This window comes from Elephantulus edwardii, unplaced genomic scaffold, assembly GCF_000299155.1.
Source record: "Elephantulus edwardii isolate Elephantulus edwardi_28Jun2011 unplaced genomic scaffold, EleEdw1.0 scaffold00066, whole genome shotgun sequence".
NCBI lineage: Eukaryota > Metazoa > Chordata > Mammalia > Macroscelidea > Macroscelididae > Elephantulus > Elephantulus edwardii.
The window spans coordinates 1,170,417-1,196,849 of record NW_006399816.1 but is presented as its reverse complement, the minus strand read 5'-3'; the positions used below and the strand labels follow the sequence as shown (position 1 = coordinate 1,196,849).

The following is a 26,433-nucleotide window of genomic DNA, read 5'->3' as shown; positions in this document are numbered from 1 at the left end:
GAATGTCGTCTTGGGTGAAGTGCCTGTTCATATCCTGTGCCCATTTTTCTATTGGATTCTTTACCTTTATCTTGTTGTGGTGCTCAAGTATTTCACAAATTCTGGATATAAGTCCCAGTAATTATTAATGCATCTTGATTGCACGTTTGGTCAATTTCTGACTTTTGCAAAAGTTACTAGCATTCCTGAATTTCTTCCTCTTCGGCCTTAGTTACTGATATGCATATATCTGAATAATCATCATATTAACAGATTCTCCTTGAGTGCATAGTGATAGTATCCTGTTATACACATGACATTGTACTCGAGGTTTGGAAATTATCTTTTTAACTATGAATACAATACCACTCTCCCTCAGTTTTTTATTCCTGTCATAGTAGATATATGATTGTCTGATTCAAAGTGGCCATTGTCAGTCAATCTCAGTTCATTAATGCTTAAAAAGTCAATCTTTATGCATTCTTTTTTATTTTTGGCAATTTCCAGGTTTCCTACATTCCACGTTTCCATTATTAACACAATACTTGGAACTGTTTCTCTTCATTTTAAGTTAATTCCAATCTGGGCTCTACCTCTAATATTACAGCTATTATTTTTCGTAGGGTTTTTAGAGGGCTGTTATTTCAGATATGGATGACCAATCCTGCTTCCTAGACTGTCTTAATCTGCGATTACTGCTGAAACCTGTCCACCGTTGATGACTCCTCTGGCGTTTGAAACACCAGTGGCATGGCTTCTGCCATCACAGCAAACCCACAAGTTACCCTAGTACAGAAAACTGATAGACAAAGGTGATATACAGTAAAGGAGAGACCTGCATGGAATGACCAAGGGAAAGGATAATTAAGGTAAAGGAAGAAGAGTTAAAAGCAACACGATGATGCTCTAATATACATAATCCCACAATAAAAATGTGCTAGTGGATACATTGACATGTAGCAGCATAAGCTGGACAGGTGTTGGAAGACATATGGGACTGTATTCATGAGTGCATATGTGTATTTATCTATCTATCTTTTCTGGTGCCCTGCCTCTGAAAACCCACTGGATGGTCAGCTATGGATCAGTTCTGATTCTATGATACACAACAACAGTAATATACATACATACATATATATGTATATATAAATGGCATCCACTTCCTAAATAACATGCCTCCAGAAACTCTATGAACTTTGATAAATGTTGATAGTTGTAGAGGGGCTTCAAGCCTTTTGTTCATAGGGTCTCTATGAGTCATGCTCGACTCGAAGGCAATCAACAACTATCTATCTATCTATCTATCTATCTATCTATCTATCTATCTACCTACCTACCTACCTACCTACCTACCTACCTACCTAGCTAGCTATCTAGTTATCTAGCTATCTAGCTATGTATACTGCAAATATATCCATTATATAGTAGAGGATGCAGGGGACAAAGTACTGAAAAGTTCTTAGCCATAATCATGCCGTAACCAAGCATCCTGAGTCATTGAGCCATGGGCCTTAGGATTATAGTCTCCATGGACCTCACGATCAACTGACATAACATACTCCACACAAAAATGTTCTCTAACCTATTTGGTGTATATTAAACTCATGTAAACCTTAGCCCCCTGTGACTCTACACTAGAAGAACTAGTTAGTTTTGGACTACCACTATTAACTGATCTCCACAGTAGTAGGTCTAGTTGAAGTAAGAGGGGGAAAAGTAAAAAAACAAAACAAAACCCCCAAACCCTTAAAATAGTAAAAAAGAGTAGTAATTATTCATCTGATTAGAGACTAGTGGAAATTTCTAAAACTATTGCCCTTAGTCATCCTTCAGGATTGGATCTGGACTCACACTCCCTTGACTAAACTGTCATTCAAACAATAAATAGGCCTGTAAGGTGAATCGTAACATACATTCCATTTGAGTGTGAATAAATGAGGAAGGGTGTTACAGATCACCACTGTTTAGGAGCCTCAGATGCCCTAGTCCAGTCCTGGCATTGGGTTTTCCCAGAGAACTTTGGTGGGTGGTCAGTCAAGGTTTACTTTGGGAAATGCAAAGTGGTCTATGTGGGAGGATAGGGCTGTGAGATGAGCTGGGTATCAGCTGAGTATCCCCTCAGCCTCTTGATCCCCAGTTAGAGTCCAATTTTTCACCTGTTCCTCAAGCCTCAGTGGGGAGCGGTGGACAGTAGGTCAAGGCTGACAGGGAGGAACTCTGGGTTCCCTCCACCCACCTCTCAGAGACTCCATGGGGCTTTTCATCCCCAGGAGAGATGGCAGTGTTTTGTGGCTGGTGCTTGCTGCATTCAGGTGTTTATGGTGATTAATGAGAGAGCTGCTGGTGTTCTCAGGGAAGCAGGGAGGGTGGATTTGTTGTCCCCTTGGCCTTTCCCAAAATATGCACCAAGCTGTGCTAGGAGCTTAAAAATGTTCATGCCTTCGGGCAGAGCTAAGAGATAGCTAAGCATAAAAGAGCACAGGTGAGAGTGAATGTGTGTAGAGGTGTAAATGTGTGTGAAGCTATGTGAGTGTGTGTGCATGTGGCAGCATGGACGTGCCTGAGTGTGTGTGGGGTAAGGATGTATGTGCAGGGGCTTGTGTCTATGTGTGTGCATGACTATCTCTGTGTTTCTACAACAGTGTGTCTGTCTAGGTGCATATTTGTGGGACTATGTCTCAATGACTGTGTGCAGGATGACTGTGTCTGTGTGCATCTACCTGTCACTATATGTCTACAAATGAGTGTGTCTCTATGTTTGTGTTTCTGTACATCTGGGCTCAGGCATGTCAGAGATCATGACAATGACAGAAGATAGAGCTGAGTTGTAGTTGACTTACTGCCAAAACAACAACGATGTGTCAATATGTGTCTGTGTGATTGAGCACAAAAGAACTGTGTGTGAATGTTTCTATGTGTGTGTGTGTCAGTGCTGATGTCTTTGTGACTGTGTCTCTGTAGGAGTGTGCGTCTGTGTGTCTGCAGAGTGGGTTGACTGTCTCTCCATGAGTGTCAAATGTGTGTTTGTGTGTGTCTGAGTGTTAGTATGTCTGTGTTTGTTCACATATCCATGTTACATATGAATTTGACTCAGGCCCCAAAGAGCATTGACTGATCTTCTCTTCCTTGTTCTTTTGTCATTGAATAAAGACTTTGGATTAAAGCAGACTTGGCTTTAGTTCATGCAGCTCCCTCCCTGCATAATTTCTCTAACCTCGTTTTTCTCATTCTTTGGCAAAGGTGAGGATGTAGGTGCCTCTCTCTCTCTCGGTTGTAAAGACTTTTTGTAAAGCCCCAACCTTGTTGATAAGCAGTCTGTTCTGGTTCCCCCTCCCACACCTCATCCATCCCTTCACTTGGGGGTAGTTTGCTCCTCTGATTGGATATGAATATGATGCTCTGTCAACAGCCTCAGAAGACCTAGACTTTAGTTCATTTGAACCCCTCACACAGCACCGGATCTTGGGAGCTGACTTCATCTCTCTGAATTGTCCAAATACTCCCCCTCTCGGTACCTCACTTTCCTCATCTTTAAAATGCGATCATCTTCTCACCTCAACTAGCTGTTTGTGAGATCGTGGCTGCAGGGCTGGTCAGCAGTTGTTCAACTCTGCCTTCCTGGTTTTCTACCCGTGCCCTGTCCCCTTGCCCTCCTCTCCTGTCTGGTTTTTGTCAGTGCACTGGAGAAAACCTCTGTGAGATTTCTCTATGATTCTTCACCATCATGTGCTTGTGTATCATCTGTGTGTTCCTTCAGCTTTTGAGAGGACACACTCCTGATCCTCTGAGCACATCCACAGATGTCCTAATTATACTTTTGAGTAAAAGAAATCTCTCACATCCTCCATATTATGTTTCCTCTATCTACTTCAAGAGACCTACTAAGCCTTGGTTTTCCAAATAATTTCTTTCGACCTGGCATTTTTTTTCTTCATTCATACACAGGAAGATACAAAGCTGAGACAGGTCATCTGAGAGCATCATTTGGTTTTTCCTCAGTGGCTCACGGTACGGCACTACATGAGATAGGTTACATGTGTCTCCATTCTTTTTGCTCTCATTTGCTGGTCCTAAGCAGTCTCCAAGCCTGCTTCCTCACCTGTGAGACAGTAACATTATAAGATGATTGTAGGAGGCCTTATAGGGTTATTATGAGGATTAAAGTAAAGAACACCCGTGAAAGTGCTTTGTTCTCACAACCCATAAAACACAATGTGCTGCAAGCGTAGTAGTTGCTGTTCCCTACATTATATTAATTTGTCCTTCCTTCTAATTTGTGTGCTTGTTTATTTTGTTTGGGGCCTAAGTTGACAGATTGTTCTTGAATTTAATAAACGAGAACACTGTGACACCGAATGCATTCATCGGATGGCTGGGGCAGGGTAAGGAGTGCTGAGCTAGAAGCCTAGTATGTTTCTCGCAGACAAAAAGCCAAAGCATCAGTCTCTGCACAGCCTTCTAGAGATTCACGAACCTAATTCTTATAGAAGCCAGGAGTCCCTGGGTTGTGCAGACAGAAGGCTCTGGGCAGCTAACTGAAGGTTGGAAGCTCGAGTTCACCCAGAGATGTGAAGGGGAAGACCTGCCATTTACTTCTGAGAAATCAGTCACTGAAAGATCCAAGGAGCACCGTTTTACTCAGATCCCTGTTTTGTCAAGAAATGGAATTGCCTTTAAGGTAACAGATTTATAGTGCTGTCATTAGGGTTCATTGCCTAAGGCAATGTAATCAAAGGAAAGGCACAGCTCCCCTAGAACTCGGCTTTAAAGGAAGTCCACTGTTAAAATGAAATTGTCTACAAGCAAAGAACCCGATGGCATAGTGGGTCATATTTTCATCTGTTAACTGCAGGATCATGGTACAAATCCAGTGCTGCTGTGTGGGGGAAAGATGGGGTCGTCTGCTGCTGTTAAAGATTTACAGCCTCAGAAATCTGATGGGAAGTCATAACGAGTTGGAATAAGCCCACCAGCAATGGTTTTATTTTGTTTGATTTTTTGCTTTGTTTAGGATATTTTGGTCATCGAGGAAGCATAACATATTTTTTTTTATAATCTTCAGGGCCTACACTGTTTATAAAAAAAGAGCTTACCTTATTTTATGAGGTTTGTCAAACTTGTGTGTGTGTGTGTGTGTACACCTTCAAATTGGATCTGCCTTGTATAGGAGGAGATTGCCCCTCCTTCTGCTAGGAAAACAAACAGATTTGTCCTGGAAAGGGTTAAACCGGGTGGCTCCTTGGAGGCAAGGATTCTGAGGCTCCGTCTAACATACTTTGGACATGTTGTGAGGAGAGTCTGGTCCTTAGAGAGGGACATCATGCTTGGGAGGGTGGAGGGACAGCTCAGGAGAGGAAGGCCCTCTATGAGGTGGATTGATTCAGTGACTGGGATAATTGGGATGGGAGTGTCAGAGACAGTGCGATTGGCACAGGACAGAGCAGAGTTTAGGGCTGTTGTACATAGGGTCGCTATGAGTCGCAGGCGACTCGATGGCACATAACAACAACAACATCTCCGGGAGAGCATCTGGTGGATTGGAACTGCATATCTCTGGGGTTGCAGTGCAGCTTCTTGCCACTAGGCTATCAGAGCTCCTTAGGTTTGTCAAACTTTTTTCTCAATGATTTTAGCTTTCTTGTCTCTGCCTAATTAATATATCTCTTCCTTTCATTTTAATGTAAGGATTATTATTGTTCTGTGTTGTTATTAATATTGCTGCTGTTGTTAAGTTCCGTTGTGTCGTTAGAGGACCCATAGTGACTCTATGAATGAAAGTCTTGAATGTAAAACTTTCATCTTTTCTCCAAGTTCATAGAGTTTCCAGAGGCAAACTTTTTTTTTGGAAGTGGATGCCACTCCTGCTTCCAAGCCTCTTTTATTCAGGAAGATCCACAAACACCACTCAGGGCCCAAAAGCCTTTTTAAATAGGAAGCCAACTCCAATCAGCTCACATCCTGTTGTGAGCAGCAGCTACCCTCTAGCCTCAACCCCAAAGCAGAAAACAAACCTTAGCACAATTGGGCCATTCCATTTATCTTCCCAGCCTGGGAATGTTATTAACAGGTGCCATTAAATCTACTATAAGTAACAGAGACCCTATAAACACAAGATTGGAAGCTTTCCCAAGCCTGTACTGTCCTCAGGATATCGTCCATACTTGATTGTGTCAGTCCAGCTTATTGAGGGTCTTTCTCTGTTTTTCTAGCTTCTATCCTTTTCATTATGATGCCATTTTCCAATGACTGGCCCCTCTTGACAACATGCTCTAAGGATGTGAGACGAAGTTTTACCATCCTTGCCTCCAAGGAGCAGCCTATTAGCACTTCTTCCAAGGCAGATTTGTTTGTTCTTTAGTCCATGGGATATTCAATGCATTTTGCCAACACTACAATTCAAACACATTGGTTCTTCAGCCTTCATTATTCATGGCTCAATTTTTCATAGTTATAGAGTAATTTATGTTCATTGTAGAAATTTGTGAGAAGATAGGAAATTATAAAGTGAAAATAAGAATTTCCTATAAATATTTTGTGTCAGAGATAATGAGGATGGCATAGGGTTCATATCTATGGTTCATAGGGTCATAATGGCATCTAGCAAAAACAACATCTGGTGGCTTAGTGTTAAGGAGTTGTGCTGCCAACCCCAAGGCACACAATTCAAATCCATCAGCTGCTCTGTGAGAAGAAAGATGGGCATGCTCCTCACGTGTGATTAACTGCCTCTAAAAATCCACTGAAGGGTCAGCTATGAGTGAGTTCCAATTTGTACACAACTACAACAACAATATAAGCAATAAGAAAAATGGTTGATTGGGAGGATCATATAGGAACTTTTGGGGAAAATGGAGGCCCTTCTGTATCTTTATAAGATGTTGATCACCTAGGCATATGTATTTGTCAAAACTTCAGCTAATGCACACTTAAGATTGATGCATGTAAATTTTATATTATAAGAAAAACTGTAAACAATTACTCAATTTGGGTTAATGATATGCATGTTGAAGTACTTAGGGGAAATATACAGACGCCTGCAGTTTACTTTGAAATACATTTTAAAAATAAGATGGCTTAGCTATGGATAGATGGGTAGATATATAACAAAGGAATTAAAATGTTAATGGTAGACTCCAGATGGTGACTATATGGGTTTTTACTATCAAATTCTCTAAATTTTTCTGCATGTTTGAAAATTTGCATAATAAAATATTGAGGGAAAAGATTACTGAGTAAAAAATAAATCTCTATTTTACAATTCAAGCTTAACCACAATTAACATTTTGTTGTTTGTTATTTTCTTGCATTTTTCTTTTACTTACATGTACAGACTTGACTGAGAAGATATAATGTGCTATTTTTTTCAGTCAATATTATCACTTTCTTTTTTTATATAAAAGTCTTCTTTATTGTATTTTTAAAATTAAGATATCATTTATATACAGTACAGAGATACTATATAAGAAACACATGGTGAGCTACATTTGAAAAATTAACCATTGAAAACCCTATGGAATACAGCTGTATTCTAACACAGATCAGGTCATCCTGAGTCAGAATGGACTCAGTGATTAACACATGTACAGGGAGAGAGTAACATCTGTACTTCCAAGTATTGAACAGTCCTGTAAATTTGAGTTGTATATGGTTATACAACAATAAAAAAAAACACCTCATTATGGTGCATATGATACTGACTCATAGCTGACCCCCAGTAGCCTTTCGAGGCTGTAAATTACACAGGAGGAGATAGCTGGTCCTTGTCTGCTGGAGCTCTGGTGGTAGATTTGAATTGCCTGTTTTGGGGTTGGCAGTACAACTTCTTACTTTCAGGTCACCAGAGCTCCCTAGGCCATATATGTTGTTGTTATGTGCCCTCGAGTTGTTTGCGACTCATAGCAACCCTATGTACAACAGCCCTAAACCCTGCTCTATCCTGTGCCAATAGCATTGCCTCTGACACACCCATCCTGATTACCCCAGTAACTGAATTAATCCACCTAATAGAGGGTCTTTCCCTCCTGCGTGTCACTTCACCCTACCAAGCATGATGTCCCTCTCCAAAGACCTGTCTCTCCTTACAACATGTCCAAAGAATGTCAGATGAAGCCCCAGAAACCTTGCCTCCAAGATGAATCTGTTTGTTTTCCTGGCAGTCCATGGTACATTCAGTACTCTTCTCCAGCACCACAGCTCAAAAGCATCCACTCTCGTTCTGTCCTCCCTAGTCATTGTCCAACTCTCTGATGCATAACAAGCGATTGCAAAGACCATGGCCTGTATCAGGCGCACCTTAGTCTCCAGAGAGACACTGTTGCTCCTGAGTACTTTAGAGAGGTCCCTAACAGCAGACTTTCCCATCGTGATACATTTTTTGATTTCCTGGCTGCTGGTGCCGAGAGTGTTGACTGTGGAGCCGAGCAAACTGAAGCTGTGAACAATCTCAATCTCTTCGCCATCCATCCTGATGCTGCTAATTGGTCCAGTGGTGAGAATCTTTGTCTTCTTGACATTGAGCCTCAGTCCATACTGAAGTCTGCATGATCAGGCCATATATAGTGGTAAGAAATTGTGCCAACAACCCAGAGGCAGGTATTTCAAACCCACTAGTAGCTCTGCTTTGGAAGCAGAAGTGGCATCCACTTCCTAAACAACATGCCTCTGGAAACTCTGAATTTTGAGAAAACATAGTTATTGAAAGGCTTCAGGTCTTTTGTTCATAGGGTCTCTATGAGTGGTGCTTGACTTGACGGCAATCAACAACAGCAACAACAACAGATGCTCTGCAGGGAAAGGGGGCAATGAACTATCTTCCATGTGATTTCTGGCTTCTGAAAAACCACTAGAGGGTCAGCTGTGAGTTAGTTCTGACTGGTCAGCATGTAACAACAACACGAGGAGCTCTGGTGGCCTAATGGGCAAGGAGTTGCTCTGCCAATCAAAGGCAGGTGATTCAAAATCACCACTTGCTCCACAGGAGAAAGATGGCCAATTTCCTTCCAGGTGATTCTCAGCCTCAGAAAACTCACTGGAGGGTCAAGCGTTAGGTGGTTCTGACTAGAGGACCATGACTTTACATAATATGTAGCATATGGTTATCTTTTTCTTTGGAAATCTTGGAAAATTTCTCCATGTCCCTTTGTACTCAATCTCTACTGTCCCTACCTAACCCCTGTTGTTGTTGTTGTTGTGTACTGTAGAGTTGGAACTGATCCACAGCTGATCCTCTAGAAGGTTATGAGATGTTCTAAATTGCATGGGAGGAAATTGCCCACCTTTCTCCCATGGAGCAATTTGTGGATGTGAATGATGTGAATTCTGTTTTCCAGCATGTCCATAAAATGAAACCATACTGTGGGTAGCTTTTGAGGCTGCCTTCTTTCACTCGAGCACACTACATGTGGGATTCACCCATGTGGTTGCATGCATTAGTAGTTTTGTTCCTTTTTATTGCTAAGTAGGGCTCCATTGTTTGGAGGAACATTCATAATTATAATATTTAATTATAATATATGTGAAGACACAGTGCATATCACATTATGTTTCTATTTATGTAACCCCTGTTACTCTTTATAGGTGCTTTGGTGATACAATGGTGAAGTGCTTGATTGGGAACAGAAAGGTCACAGGCCTGAACCCCCAGGTGGCACAGAGGGAGAAAACACTGGTGATCTTCCCTTGTAAGGATTGTTGTTGTTTGTTGATTGCTGTCAAGTTGAGAGCAGAGAGACTCTATGAACAAAAGGCCTAATGTCTTTCCATGACTATCGTCATTCCTCCAAGTTCATAGAGTTCAGAGGCATGTGATTTAGGAATTGGGTGCCACTCCTGCTTCCAAACCTGTTTTATATCTGGGAGCTGCACTAAACACTGTCCACAAGGATTACAGCCTGGAAATGCTTAGGAGACACTTTTCTTTTTCATTATGAACTGAAATCAACTTGACAGCACACAACAACAACAACATTATCATTATAATTTTGTTTGTTTAAATACCAACACAGTCATAGCTGCTTCAGGATAGAAAGGGAATTACTAAGCTGAAGGCGATGAATATTTTGGAGGCCTTTAGTACATATCAATGTATGTTTACAATGTTTTCCCTGTCTTTCTTCCTTTTTCTTTCCTTCTTCCCTCCCTCCTTCCTCCCCCTTTCTCCCCCGCCCCCTTTTTCAAGCTGTAAAAATACAGATCAGCCAGCATTAGCCAGTCCTTTCTTTATGTGGTTCATAACCAATTTGACGTAAACCTAAACTGCCAATGGTGTTTATAAGGGGAGTTCTGGGCCTTTGTATGTAGTGTGTTGTGCTTCTAACCCAAAGACAGAGCTTGGAATCCACCAGCAGTTCCGGATAAAAATGACAATCTCCTCTGTCTGGGATTTACAGCCTGCGAAACCCAGAGGATCCATAAATTGTTTCTGACTTCATGGCGATGAGTGTGAGGTTTTTGAGGTGTTTGTAATTCCGTTCTTCTCTGTCTTTTTTAGATACTGTCAGGTGGCACTGGCCTGACGTTTCCTTGCAGCCAGCCAGCCTTTGAATTTGAAATCATGGAGAGCAATCAGGAAACTTCTCTCTTCTTGGTGAAGATCCTGGAGGAATTGGACAGCAAGCAGAACACGGTTTCCTACCAGGACCTGTGCAAATCCCTGTGTGGCCGCTTCGATCTGTCGCAACTGGCCAAGCTCAGGAGCGTCCTCTTCTACACGGCCTGCCTCGACCCCAATTTCCCGGCCACCTTATTCAAAGACAAGATGAAATGCACCGTGAACAACCAGCAATCCAAGAAGATCATGGTGGCCGCGGACATTGTGACGATATTCAACCTGATCCAGATGAACGGGGGCCCCGCCAAGGAGAAGCTGCCCAGCAGTCGCCAGAAAATGCGCAAGAAGGACGCGTCCTTCGAGTCGTGCCGCTCGGACACTGAGATCTGCAGCGCAGCCGAGTGTGAGCCCCTCAACTGTGAGCTGAGCGAGCGGCCTTTCAGCCGGGGTTACCCCACCCGCCAGTCGTCCAAGTGCCGGAAGATGGACTGCAAAGACTGCCCACAATTTGTCCCCGCCTCCGAGCCCAACTTCTTGCTGGGGGTCAGCAAGGAGGTGAAGAACCGTGCTGCCTCCTTGGACCGGCTGCAGGCCCTAGCCCCCTACTCGGTGGCCAGCCCCCAGCCCTGCGAGATGCAAAGGACCTACTTCCCCATGAACATCGAGAACGAGTCCATCTCTGACCAGGACTCCCTGCCCATCAACCCCGGCATCAAGGAGACCTTCATTTCCAACGAGGAGCCCTTTGTGGTCCCGTCCTGTGTGCAGAAAAGGAACATTTTCAAAGAGGACTTTCACAATCTGATGGCCGTGTCCCCCGGCCTGGTGGGCCCTGCAAGCAAAGCCGAGGCCGAGCATGGGGAAGCCCAGAGCCGCAAGGAGTCCCACAAGCCACCCTTCTTCAATCACAGCTTCGAAATGCCCTACAACAGCCAGTACCTGAACCCCGTGTACTCGCCGCTTCCTGACAAAAGGCGAGTGAAGCATGAGAGCTTGGATGACCTTCAGGCCTCCACATATTTTGGGCCCACACCAGTGGTGGGAACCCCGGACGCCCGCCGCTGTCCCGGGAGGCCGAGCAAGCAGACCCCCTGGCCAGCCAAAAGCTGGAGCCTCAACACTGAAGAGGTCCCTGACTTCGAAAGGTCCTTTTTCAATAGAAATCCTTCCGAGGAGAAGCTCCGTTACCCCAACCCCAGCCAGTCCCCCAATTTCTCAGCCCCGGACAGGCGCCAGGCTTACCTGGCACCAAAAGAGCCCCCACAGATCCTCCCCATCAGCTATGCAGCAAAGGCCAACGGGCTGAAGTCGAAAGAGCTCCCGTCCCCCATGGAGCTGGACAAACATGAAGCAGCCAAGAAATTCAAGGATAAGAGCATTAGCTGCACCAGTGGCCAGCTCAGCTCAGACACCAGTAGTGTGGGTACCCAGACCGAGCTGGAGCCCAAGAAATGCAAAGACTTGAGCGGCCCCAGCCAGGGCAAGTACAGTGACAGGCATGCCATGAAGTCGGATGACGACTCCGAGATTGTCAGCGATGACATCAGTGACATTTTCCGCTTCCTTGATGACATGAGCATCAGCGGCTCCACTGGGGTGATACAATCATCCTGCTACAACAGCACGGGGTCCCTGTCTCAGCTTCATAAATCAGACTGCGACAGTTCACCGGAGCACAACCTCTCCAAGATCGCCAATGGGGTCCCCAGCAGCAAAGGCGAAAAGGGCAATCGTCTCGAGACCCACCACCACTCGGAAGAGGAGCTAAAGTCTAGTGTGTGCAAACTGGTGCTCCGGATCGGGGAAATTGAACGGAAGCTTGAATCGCTGTCTGGTGTCCGCGAAGAAATCTCCCAAGTGTTAGGTAAATTGAATCGATTGGATCAGAAAATGCAGCAGCCCGAGGTGAGTGTGCAGATCGACCTGAATTCCTTAACCAGTGAGGCTCCTTCTGACGACAGCGCCTCCCCGCGCATGTTCCGTGCGCACAACAGCGCCCATGGACCCAAGCTGGAGAACAACGCTGCCGACTGGTGTTGTTCAGATGCCAGCGGGAGCAACAGTGAAAGTCTGCGTGTCAAGGCCTTAAAAAAAAGTCTCTTCACCAGGCCGTCTTCTAGGTCCCTGACTGAAGAAAACAGTGCTACTGAATCCAAGATTGCCAGTATCTCCAACTCCCCCCGAGACTGGCGCACCATCACCTATACCAACCGCGTGGGCCTGAATGAGGAGGAGCTGAAAGACAGAGGCCCGGGGGACAGTAAGGACTGGCATCGGAAATCTAAAGAGGTAATTCAAATTTAAGTTTATGTCTTTGGCCACAGGTTTTAAAATAGTCCTTGTGTGTTTCAAAGCCTTGGATGCTGCATTAACGATGAGAGAAGAGTGGGTCAGTTATTCATCCAGACTTGGTAGGGTGTTCAAGTCAAAACAGGGAGGGAAGCGTAGACAAGTGGTTTGTTCTGCCAGCTTTGGTTTGTTCTGCCAGCTTTTCAGTCACTACCGGGAGCCCATCCTGCGATGTGGCCAACAGGCGAAAGTGTGGTTCAGATATTGGACAGGTGTCATGAAAACAGATTTTTCGTAAAAATAGGGGGTGTGTCAGAAGCTGCAAGCACCATCACAGATATCTTCCATCCCTCCTGAAATAGCAGGACATGGGCAAGAGAAATAAGAAAAATGAATTTAAAAGTACCTACTGACTTAGAGAACCTGAATGAGATGGGTCGACACTGTGTCAGTGGGGATGTGGGCAGGTTTCTCAGAGATGGGGAGATTGGTCAGGAAAGGGCAGGGTTATGCATAGTGTGCTATGAGTTGTAGTTGATTCTATGGCACATAACAACAACAACAACAATGTGGCTTAAAACTAGCTAATTGAGAGCTTTGGTGGCCTAGTGGCAAGAAGCTGTATTGCAATACCGAAGGCACTAGGTATCAAACGGGATAATTGTTACCCATGGTGGACAGGGTTTAGTGGAGCTTCCGAATTAAAACAGGCTTCGAAGCAGGAGTGGCATCCACTTCCTAAATAGCTTGCCTCGGAAAACTCTATGAACTTAGAGAAAAGATGAAAGTTTTTTGCATTCACGACTTTTGAGCACAGGGTCACTATGAGTCGTCTACAACCCGAGAGTTGTCTACGACTTGATGGCACTTAACAGCAACAGCAACTCTGAGGGGAAAGGCTAGGCAATCACCTCCCATGAGATTAACTGCCTCCGAAAACCTACAGGAGGGTCAGCTCTGAGTTGGTTCCGACTTGATAATACATAACAACAATATGCCCCTTGTAGGTAGATTGTTATATGCCTGGTGCTCCCTTTTAAAATTACAAGGTTAGCCACTATAAGATTAATAGATGATTTGTAGAAAAAAGAAGATAATTTTCTCATAGTTCTACCTCCCAAGGGCTTTTAATAGGGTGCTTTCTTCCCATTTTAATTCTGTTTCCTTTGTAATTGCAAATTCTTCCCTTTGCCTATGAGCTGAAACAGTGCATGTTGGTGGCTGGCCTCTTCTCATCAACTCTAGAATAAAGGCTGTCTGGGTGCATTCATATTCTTTCTACATTTCATGGTCTGCAGTAAAAATGATTTGTTTTAGTGGGACCTGTAGCTCCTTGTCTTCATTCTATATGGGTTACTGCAAAGCTATTCTGGCCTTCCTGGTGATGAAATTTCAATTTGCTGCTTGTCTCAATTCCCTTCTCTGCTTTTAAAGGACATGGGGAGGCTCACTGAGGACTTCTGAGGTCATGGAGGACAGAAGTCACTGAGAAAGAGAAAGAGAGAGATAGAGATGGTGTGAGCTGCCGAACTCAGTACCGGAGAAGGTGGAAGTCCTCAAATAGTGCTAAGTTGTTGTTAAGTGCCATCAAGTTGTAGATGACTCAGCAACCCTACGAACAAAGTGCAAAGAAAGGAAAAAAAATGTTAAAAAATTGGGTCTTAAAGAAGTTTAGACCATCCAAAATGGAGGAAAAAAACCCACAAAAATTATTTCTTTTCTCTTCTCATTTTATATTGGTTTATTCAATCCTGTGGTTTTGTCCTTACTCATCCTCACCCCTCTGCTCCCACCCCTTCACCTCTTGGATCCCCATACATGTTTTACTAGCTGTCCTTCTATTTTTACAATAATGGTCTTATGCAGTATTTGTTCTTATGAGACTGAGTTAGTTTATCCAGCATAATGCTCTCTAGCCTCTCCCTAGCTATGCAGTGTTTTTCAAAATTGTTGCTCTTTAGTGTTGCATAGAATTCCATCATGCAAATGTACCACAATTTCACAATCTAGTCTGTTTTGTTGGACATTTGGACTGTTTCCATGATCTTACCATGGTGAATAATGCTGATATGAACATTAGTGTACAAATGTCTCAGTTCTAATTTTCTTGAGGTATTCCTAGTAGTGTAATAGCTGAGTCAGACAGAGTTTCTAAGTTCTACTTTTTGAGGAAAAGCCAAACTGTCTTCCAGAATTGTACCATTTTACAATCCCACCAACAGTGTATGAGAGTTCCCATCTCTCCACATCCGCTCCAACATTTATTGCTTGCTGCCCTGTTAAACTTTCCAGTGCTACTGGGGTATGATGGTATCTCCTTGTGGTTTTGATTTCCATCTCTCTTATTGCTAGTGATTTGGAGCATTTCTTCATGTTTCTGTTGACCATTAGAATGTCTTCCTCTGTGAAAAGTCCTTCCATGTCTCTTGACCATTTTGTAATTGGCTTATAAATATTTTTCTTCTGGAGGCCCAGGAGTTTTGATCCCAGGAAACTTTCTGTTTCTGTACTGTCGTCACAGTGTCCTCCTGTAACCACCTATAATCTGTCGTGTTGGAGAGACATTAGGTAGGGTACTGTGTAAAAGGCCATATACAGCCCTCTTCCCTTGGTTCCACTGTAGTTGTCTCTTACTGACCAATGTCTGTTAGATGTCTTGGAAGGCATTTGACTGTGTGGATCATAACAAACTGTAGCTGACTCTGAGAAGAATAGGAATCCCAGAACATTTAATCGTGCTAATGCGAAACCTATACTTGGACCAAGAGGCAGTCGTCAGAACAGAGCAGGGCAACACTGAATGGTTCAAAATTGGGAAGGGTGTACGCCAGGGATGTGTCCTATCTCCATAACTTTTCAACCTGTATGCAGAGCAGATTATCCAAGAGGTTGGGCTCTATGAGGAGAATTGTGGCATCAGGATTGGTGGAAGATCTATTAACAATCTGCATTATGCAGATGACACAACCCTGCTTGCTGAAACTGAGGAGGACCTCATGCACTTGCTGCAGAGGGTCAAGGACTGCAGCCTTCAGTATGACCTGAGGCTCAATATCAAGAAGACAAAGATTCTCACCACTGGACCAATTGGTAGCGTCAGGATGGATGGCGAAGAGATTGAGATTGTTCACAGCTTCAGTTTGCTCGGCTCCACGGTCAACACTCTTGGCACCAGCAGCCAGGAAATAAAAAAATGTGTTGTGATGGGAAAGTCTGCTGTTAGGGACCTCTCTAAAGTACTCAAGAGCAACGGTGTCTCTCTGGAGACTAAGGTGTGCCTGATACAGGCCATGGTCTTTGCAATCACTTGTTATGCATCAGAGAGTTGGACAATGACTAGGGAGGATAGAAGGAGAATTGATGCCTTTGAGCTGTGGTGCTGGAGAAGAGTATTGAATGTACCATGGACTGCCAAGAAAACAAAGAGATTCATCCTGGAGAGGGTTAATCCAGGCTACTCCTTGGAGGCAAGGATTCTGGGGCTTCATCTGACATACTTTGGACATGTTGTAAGGAGAGACAGGTCCTTGGAGAGGGACATCATGCTTGGTAGGGTGGAGGGACAGCGCAGGAGGGAAAGACCATCTATGAGGTGGATTGATTCAGTGACTGGGGTAATCGGGATGGGTGTGTCAGAGGCAATGCGATTGGCACAGGATAGAGCAGGGTTTAGGGCTGCTGTACATAGGGTCGCTATGAGTCGCAAACGACTCGACAGCACATAACAATAACAACAACAACAGCTGTGTTAAAGGCCACATACAGCCCTCTTCCCTTGGTTCCACTGTAGTTGTCTCTTACTGACCAGTATCTGTTAGATGTCTTGGAACCCTGTCTCTGAGATATGATTGAAAAGCAGCCACTTAGAATGCTAGAATTCTTAGGAGCTTCTGTAGGGATATAAAATGAAATTGAACTCGCCAGTCTTAAAAAATACCTAAACCTCTCAAAACAAACTTAAGTAGTCACACACTTAAGAAAAATCTGTTTGGGATATCTAGCACCAAGTTGCTAATATCTAGGCTGAGAGGCTGTATGAATCAGCCTTTGCCTGGCCTTGCCATTGACCTTGCCAGAAGTCTGGGCATTCCTCATTCTATAACCCTCCCTGGGAACGAATCTGCTCAGGGGTTCCCATGCTCTCACCACCATTTCTGGACTGGTGAACCCCAGAACAGAGACCAGCTTTTGTTCCATATTTCAGATTGCTAAAGGATAGTCTGCACCCTTCACATCTCATCCACAAGTGAAAAAAATCTACACGCTCTAAACCACACTTTTCTACTCTTTCTGGGACCCATATTCTAACAGCTTTCTAAATTGAAAAGACAACTTTGATCTTTGACTTCCCTTCAACTTTGTAATATCCAATTTAGCCACTGAATCCTGTGAGTTATTATTTCAGGCTGTCTCTTGCCTCTCTGCTTCCCTTTAAGCACCTCTGTCTCCTCTCTTTTACCCCCAGTATGTGCTCATTCCATGTCTGACCTGGAATTCTTTTGTACATTTAGCTTGTCTCCACTTAATATTCTTCATCCTCTGCCTCATTTCATTGCTCACTGTTGAGTTCACATTCATATAAAACTCCGCTTTCTTTGATTGTGAGGTGCTTCCTTCTCCTGACTTTTCCTTGGCCTCAAGGAAATGTTCTTGGCTAACCATGATCTTAGAGCCCTCTATCCTTTAGCACCTGGGAATTTCACTACCTTCCCCTGATAAGTTGCCATAGAGTCAATTCTGACTTATGGGGAGCAGGATTTTCATCATAAATCTTCAAGGATTTCAGGGTTTTTTAAGTCTATCACCAGGTCTTCTGGGTAGACTCTAGCTGCCAGCTTTGCAGTTAACAGTCCAGAGTGTTCACTTGTTTGTACCACGCAATAACTGCTTTCTACTCAGCTCTATTAACAGCTATATCCTGGTTTATCTTGACAAGTCTCCTTGTTTCTCAACAAGTATAAAATGCTCATCAAATTAAGTAATTCACTGAGTAAATAATTTTGAGTATTTATTAATATGACCTTATCCAGTGCCCCCTGCAAGTCTTTCTTCATGTGAGTCTTTCATTAAGAATGCCTTATTTACCTTCTCAGTGTATTATGCTCCCTGAAGTTGTTTCCATTCATATGTGTCTGCAAATTTGTTTTTGCTTTTCAAAAAAGGAATTATTAATAGCCTTTGATGTCTAGACTATAGTCTTTTTTGTTCAGAGATAGTAGAGACCATTATGTTTATCTCCGTCTCAATCTGAATAGCTATGTATTTACTGAGTGTCTGGTGGCCTAGTGCAAAGTCCCAAAGGCACATGGTTGAAATCCATGAGCTGTACCTCTGGAGGATATCCACTCTTCTCCCTTGGGATTTACTGCTTCTAAAAACCTGCTGGAGGGTCAACTATGGGTCAGTTCCAACTCGATGGCACACAACAACAATGTAGAATGCTAACTCTTTGGAGGAAGGAGGAACAGGGAAGTAGACATGGGTAGCAGTTAAGCATTCCATCTTAAAGGTTCAATTTAAATAGTGGCTCAATCTAGTTTCCTTGTCTATGAAGTGGGTGTAATAGTCAAAGCACCAGAATATTACTGAGATGATTAAATGAGGTCATGCATGCATAGCCCTGAGCAGTAAGCCCTTCAGTAATTGTGACTGTAGTAAAATGAGGCAGTTGTAGCTAATGTTATTGATGCCTCTGCCCCTACCCCCAGCTTCATACAGGTCCATAAATGTTGAGTAGCGGTGATGAGCAGAATAAATAAAAACAGAATAAATTTTGAAAAGTGAAATATCTAGGATACTTAACTTTGTTCAGTTAGAAAATGAGAGGCAAGGGGCAATTTCCTCCTGTGCCAGTTGTATCCAATTAGATGGCACACAACAAGCAAAAGAACTAAATAAGAGAGTCTCCTTCTCTTGTTTGGGTTGGTAACATTTGTCCTATAATGTCAGCACGGTGAGTGGTTTATTGTTGGTGTTAGGTGCCATGACATCATCCACAACTCATCGTGACTCTGTGAATGAGAGAGCAGAACCTTGCTCTATCCTGTGCCATTCTCACCATCTCTAATATGCTTGAGTTCACTGTCAACAGTCACTGTATCCATCTATCCTGTTGGGATCTGTCCCTCCTCCTTTCCCAGCGTGATGCCTTTTACCAAGAAATAGTTCCTCCTGACCAAAGTATGTGACATTAAGTTTCACCTTCCTTGCCTTTAAGTAGCACCCTAGTTACACTTCCTCCATGACTCCATTACTCTTCTCTAATACCACAATTCAAAGGCATTGATTCATCTTCTGTCACCCATATTCACTGTCTAACTTTCAGATACATAACTAAGAATTGAAAAGACTATGGCTTGGATCAAGTGCACCTACCTTAGTCTCTAAACTGACATCATTGGTCTTTAGCATTTCAGAGAGATTACTGATGGAAGATTTCCCCAATACAAAATTTCTTGATGAAAAATCACAATGGAAAAAAAAATCTTGATTTATTGACTGCTATTATCATGGATGTTGATTTCGGACTCATGTAAAATAAAATAGTTGATGGTTTAGAGTGACTAAATGTTATGCTATATTTGAGCAAGAGCTAAAATATCCATGTGTTGGAAGGTGGGTATGTGTACCTGGAATCCATTTATAGAAGGTCACAGCCAATGGTCACCTCTCTTGCAGTTTAATTGACACTCAAGAGAGACCCATAATTGACAATGGATTTCAGAACGACATGTTTAGTTTGGTTGTTGGACTAGAGTCTTTGTCATTTTGAAGGGAATTTTCCACCATACAGGTATACATCCTAATTGTTTCTATACACATATGCATTTTGGTTAACCAGATGTCTGTTGTATAGCCTAGTGGTAAAAGCTGGCACAGTGTGAAGTTGTGTCACATAGGCAGACAGCATCTGGGCTGCTTTTCGGGACTTTTCTGTGCCCCTCCACAGGCTGACAGGCAGTACGACATCCCTCCGCAGCACCGACTGCCCAAGCAGCCCAAAGACAGCGGCTTCCTGGTGGAGCAGGTGTTCAGCCCTCATCCTTACCCGGCCTCCCTCAAGGCCCACATGAAGAGCAACCCGCTGTACACGGATATGCGGCTGACGGAGCTGGCGGAGGTGAAGCGAGGCCAGCCTTCCTGGACCATCGAGGAGTATGCACGAAATGCTGGCGACAAGGGCAAGCTGACAGCTCTGGACTTGCAGGTGAGCCTTTCTAGTCTGCTAGTGGTAGGGACTCAGCCACACCCTTGCAGGTGAAAAATGGACCAGCCCTCCCCCCAACCCATCAGCGCCCTGGGCCCCCACCATGCAATGCAGAATTTTAATAAACCATAGCACAGAGATTTTTAACAAGGGGGTTGTTGGATTTTTATTTCTTTTCTTTTCTTTTTTTTTTTTTTGCTTAATTTGTTTTAAAACATTTAGCAGTGTTTTCTTTTCCTTTTTTTTTTTTTGACATCTGAATTGCTAAAGATGCGTTTAAGACTCCGTACCAAGTGCAGATTCTAATGTTTGCTCACAAGACCTGAGCCAAACTGTTTAATGAAATACAGGCTGATTTCTCCTTCCATATGTAGCACGTGGGATAAGCATATTTGTGGGAGCCAAGCTATGGATTATGTTTCCATATGGAGCAGCCCCAGGTAAGAGCCATCCCCGGAAGCTCTGTGAATGCACTTGTGGCTGGAGGGCATGTATTCTGTACACTCACCGTCAGGGCTGGGTGCTGGTCCCTCATGTCTTTTGGTAGGCACCTCCTCAGGTTCCATTCCCACCACATCTAAATGTGTCCTTTCATCCCTGCAGAAGCAAAGCCAGAGCTCTGTACCTCACTTGAGGACTTTGACAAGGCCATTTCCCCAAGGGTACTGGCCTGTATGGCCTAGAATCGCCATGCTACTAAAAATAAATTAGACGAGAGTCAGCTGTATGATTGGTATGACCAGGCTCCCCCTAAGTGGCCTGCTCTAAACCAGAGGGCTGCAGAGGACAGCTAGTGCTGCTAGCTGGAGAGAAGAAAGCCATGGGTTCCAGCAGTGCTGATATCCAAGTACTCCGCCCTTGGCTTTGTGACCTGGAACTATCAGGTCACCTGTTGCAGCCAGGGTTTCTTGACTTGTTAAATAGGCATAATAATACTGAACCTACAGTGTCATTGCGAGAACAGAAAATCGTGCATTCAAATCACCCACCATTTAGTGGTGGTGTTAGATTTGGGTGACTCGTTCTAGGCTATGGACGACAGAATAAAAACTTGGCCTGAGCCTGAACCATCTTCACTATACTATTGTGCTTAAGCCCGCTGTCACAGCCACTGTGTCAACCCATCACATGGAGGGTCTTCCTCCCTTTCACTGACTCTCCATTCTTCGAAGCATGATGACCTTTTCCAGCGAATGGCCCTTCCTGATGACATGCCCAAAATACATGAGACAAAGGCCCACCATCTTTACCTTTAAAGAGCGCTCTTGCTAAAGGCACTGGAGGCTCACATTTTGGTGCTGAAATAATTTTGACGCTGGTGATGCTTTTACAGTTCAAGCCTCAGTGACCTTTGGGCAGGGTTGTCTAAGGTCCTCTCCATTTTGCAAACGAAGAGACAGAGGCAAATAGCAGCTTTACAACTTGCCCTGGGTCAGATAAGTCTAAATTCATACCAGACCATCTGTGGGAAGTCTCATTTTCTTTCTCTTCTGTTCTTCTACACTATTTCAGTTTTTTCCCCCTGTTGATGGGGTTGAATGGAGATCATGGCATAAAAATTACTGAGATGATATATGTTTAGTTAGAATTCTAGAGTACGGCAGTAATGGGAAGGGACAACTCTGAAAGGCCAAATGCTGAAAGTAAGGGAGACTGGGGGTCTCCTCGAGTCCTTCCAGGTTCTACTCACTTCGTGTGTTCCATGTCCCTGTGTGTGTTGCATGTCACTTCTCTCTCCAGGCTACTTCCTCTTCTGCTGTCTTCCTGCTGGTGAGCGGGTGAGGCAGGAGTTTGATTCTCCCCCAGGTGGGTCCCTGCACAGCTCTGCTCAGGGTCTCATACTACCCTCCTGAGCAGTCAGATACCACAAGCAGTGAGAGATTCCAAAAGGAAAACAGAGGCATGAATGGCCCAACTGGTGGAATAATCAATATTTTATCAGCATCATGGGATGTGATTGAAAAGCTGAGATGAATTTAATGAGCTATGGATTGCAATACATCTTTTTAAAATTTGGACACAGGGAAAAAAGGGATTTGGGAAATTTTCCTCTACAGACACATGAGTTTTTAATGTGCCTATGTTTATAAGCACTAACCCCCCCATATTTATATTAAAAACTGGGTCACAGAGCTTTAAGTAACCTCTCTTAAAATGCAGAAAAGAAATATGGTATATAGAGTTGCACAAAATAATCAGAAATTAGAAACTTCAGCCTCTTGAGGGAGTTTCTGCATCAAAGCCAACCAAGAATCACATGCTTGATGGATGCAAAAAGTCCTAAGGTTGTTGTTGTTGTTGTTCTCCCTCCACCCACCCACCCCTGCCCCTTTGCCAGAGACCCAGGTACTACTGTCCTGGTGCTGCTTTAGCATCTGAGAAAGTTCCTTAAGGTTCAGCACTGGTGCCCCTGTCAGTGGTGCCCACTTCAGGGCATTGGTGAAGGTGTGGACCTTATTCTGATTCCTTATTCTGATTCATTTGGCAAACGTAATTAACAACTGTGTCTGCTGCCCTGTGTCCCTGGAAACCTCACTATTACCTACCGCTCTGCTACGTGGTACCATTAGAGCTTGCTGTTATTGGAAAAAAGCTAATTAAAAATAGTTTATTTCACAGGCTGACTCCCAGCCCATAAAGTGTCTATAGCTATGAAAGGAAGCCAATTTCCTTTTATCTGAGCCAGAGGGAACAAGGCACAAAATAGGAGATATCAGTTATACAGTGTTTTGGTTTTTTTTTTTTTTTTTTACATTCTGGGACCCTAAAAGATTAAGGAGAGGAGGGGGTTGTTTCTATCTTCAGGGTCAGAGCTTCTCTTCAATGGTCCAGGGTAGGGGTGTGTAGTGGAGTCCAGTTTTCCATATGTACCTAAACTTTTATAGGCACATCTTCAAAGCCCTGCGGGCCAATCTACTAGTAAAATGTGTCCATCTCTCTCTTCCAGTCTCCAATTTTTTAGGGCCTTTTGGGCCAAAGGGAACAGAATTTAGGGGTTATAGGACGTAGTTCAAGCATGAGAACAAGCAGTAAGTAGCAGATGACTTCGGAGCAGCTCAGGGGAGGACATGGCTCCTGGGGCCCTACTGAAAATGCTGTGATAGGAGTTTACTGACAATATCACAAGCTGGTCAGAAAACCCTGCACTTGGAGTCTTTTTCTTCCCATTATAGGTTCCCTGGGGGCACTAGTACTGCTTTCCTCTCCTCAGGTAACATGGAAAAAAAAATTGACAACAGTCTTCATACATTGTGCCTCAGTGAGAAATATCAGTGACCCAATGAGTCTCGTTATCCTTCTACTGTATCAAGTTGTACAGTATGTCTTAGAAAAGGGGTTAACAAACATTTTTTGTAAAAGGCTAGATTGTTGTTATTGTTGATTGCCTTTGAGTCAAGCCCAACTCATAGCGACCCTATGAACAAAAGACCTGAAGCCTTTCTTATAACTATCAACATCTATCAAAGTTCATAGAGTTCCCAGAGGCATATTGTTTAGGAAGTAGATGCCACTCCTGCTTTCAAATCCATTGCTGTGGAGTTGGAACAGACTTACAGCTGACCCCTGGCAGGTTTTTGAGGCAGTAAATTGCAAGGGAGGCTAGATAGTAAATATTTTAACTTCTGCAGGTCACATGATCTCTGTAGAAACTACTGAGTGCTGCTAGTGTAGCGGGAAGCAGCTATACATATCCTGTTAACAAAATGAGTATGACTGTGTTCCAATAAAACTTTACTGACACCAAAATTTAAATGCTGTACAATATATATACTTCAGAAAATAGTCTTCTTTTGGTGTTTCTTTCAACCATGTAAAAACATAAAAACCATTCTGCACTCTTCACAATTCTGCCGTAGTCTGTTGACCTCTCTGCCATTTGCTACAGGAAAGCAATAAAGAAACCAGAGGGATCCCTGGCGCGTGTGTTGTCACTCATTCCACTGGAAACAGATGGCCCACTCTGTGGAAGGATAGTGGAAACAAGTTCATGAGGAAATTATTTGCAGTGGCATGAGAGAGTTTAGGGGCTTATTGAGAACTGGGGACAAACCTAGGCATCAACACCAATGAGAAGCTGTTACTGTCCTTCCCTTGGACCAGAAACTGAGTTGTTCTTCCAACTCACAAAGACTTATAGTCATGGGGGCTGAGCCATCACCAAACTGTAGTACAGTAGAGAAGGAACTGTGGGAATAAACACCTCAATATCCCTCTTCTCCCATTCCTACTGGCAGTCCACTTGGAAGCCAGAGGACAGGAGAGCTGCATAGAAGGAGGAGGGGCATCCACTTCCTAAATAAAATGTCTCCGGAAACTCTATGAACTTCAATAAATGTTGATAGTTGTAGAGGGGCTTCAGGCCTTTTGTTCATAGGTTTGCTATCAGTTGTACTCAACTCGAAGGCAATCAACACACATACACATACACATGCACATACACATACACATACACATACACATACACATACACACATAAAAGTAAGAAGCAAGGTGTGTCAGAGATTGTGAGGCTGGGACAGGGTTCAGAGCTGTTGTTCATAGGGTCACTATGAGTCGTACTCGACTTGACAGCACCTAACAACAGGCAAGGCTGACAGAGTAAAGAACAAACATAAAGGGCAAGCAAATTAATATAATATTTCACTAATAATATAGTATGATTGAATTTTCCACCTAAGAAGAATTGTTTGTTTATCCTTTTGGTATTTGTATGTGTGTGATTTTTAATGGTGTCCTGTTTGCAGGCATCCAACAAACAATCCATGAAAAATTTCAAAATCCTATTTTGTGTGTGTTCCAAAGAGTAGGTGACTTCATTTGAAATTACAATGTATTGTTTCTCTTCTGTGACACTTACATTATTAAATGCTTGCCATAAAAGGAGAACATTGCCTTTCTTTGTGGAAATAGATTATAACCATCAGTGCGGAATGAAATTGATGGGCAATCCCAGTTAAATATGATATTTCTCCTGCAGACAGCTCATTAATCTCAGTGAGATCAGGAGACAAATGGTGGTGGTGGCTTTCCTTATGGGGAGGCTGCACCAGATCCGGAGTCACTGCCAAGGCGAGCCAGGGACAGTCTGCAGCAGGTTTATTGGACCTTAACTTTGAGCAGTGGCTTGGCCAGCAGACAAATGTTTGAAATAGAAATGTTTTATGTTTTGTTTGAACTGCTTGTTTTGGAGGTGCCTTTGATTGTGAGCAGAAGCTGTCCTGAGTAACACAGAAATGAATCAGAGGTATATGATAACCTTTCTTCAAGTAGATGCCATTTAAACCTGTTGGTAGAGAGTATTTTCACTGTGGTTCCTTGCTTCCCATACTGCAGGGACAACCTGCCTCAAGGGTTGACTGTTTTCTGCTATGGCCTTGTACTTTTCAACTGGTAACTGGACACTAGTCTTTTTCATTTTGATTATGTGCCCTTATTTGTCCTGGCCCATTAGCTGGCTCATAGATAGGAGACCCATAGGTTTCTCTATGTCAAAAGCATTGTGATATTTGTGGGAAGAGAAAGGACAGTGCAACCAGTGATTAGTGGGAGCTGAGACCTTGGGAGCCCACCTCAGGCTGGGCTTGTGGGAAATACTGTATCGTATCGCATGCTCATCTCTGAGGACTAGCCACTCTTAAGTTTCAAGACTGAGAGTTGTCAAAACCTCTTTGACACAATGTCAAGCCTTCACCATCTAACATCTTTTCACTTCTAGGCACAAGAATCTTTAAACCCAAACAACTTAGAATATTGGATGGAAGATATTTATACTCCAGGCTACGACTCATTACTAAAACGCAAGGAAGCCGAGTTCCGACGAGCAAAGGTCTGCAAGATAGCAGCTCTGATTGCGGCTGCTGCATGCACAGTCATCCTGGTCATTGTCGTGCCCATCTGCACCATGAAATCCTGAGCCAGTCAACACAGCGTTATGGACAGTTTAGGACTTCCAGTGTCTTCCTCTGTGTTATAAAATATTGCAGCAAAAGTCATAATGGTTTGTTGGAACTAGATAGGACATTTTGGAGACTTTTTTGGCAAATGATGAAAATGGTGAGAAAGTGTACATTCTTGAGTGACATCTACCTACACATTAGCTTTGATTTAGCTACTTTGATGTGTTTTTAGAAGTGCAATATTTTTTCCTACCAAAAGAATGTAAGGGACTGTCAGTAGATATAAAATTAATTCCAAGCCAAAAAAATGAGAAAGATTAATTGGACTCTTTCCATTTTGATGAAAGTTTTATGATGGAGAATATACTATATGGAATATATTTAATATATGCCTCATTGAAGGATACTAAGGGGCAGGATGAGAAGAAAATATTCAATTTTCCTGAATGTTCTTAGACCATTGCTGGAGAAGTAGCAGAGATGTACCCATAAAGATGTCACTACAACTCTGC

General features: G+C 43.3%; 1 protein-coding gene across 1 annotated transcript; it reads left to right on the top strand.

The window, feature by feature from the left end:
* Positions 1-10,531: 10,531 nt before the first annotated feature.
* KIAA1024 (KIAA1024 ortholog) lies at positions 10,532-25,938 on the top strand. Its single transcript, XM_006888248.1, has 3 exons — positions 10,532-12,817; positions 19,767-20,024; positions 25,741-25,938. The coding sequence occupies exons 1-3, from the start codon at positions 10,532-10,534 to the stop codon at positions 25,936-25,938; spliced, it is 2,742 nt and encodes a 913-aa protein (XP_006888310.1).
* The last annotated feature ends 495 nt before the right edge of the window (positions 25,939-26,433 follow it).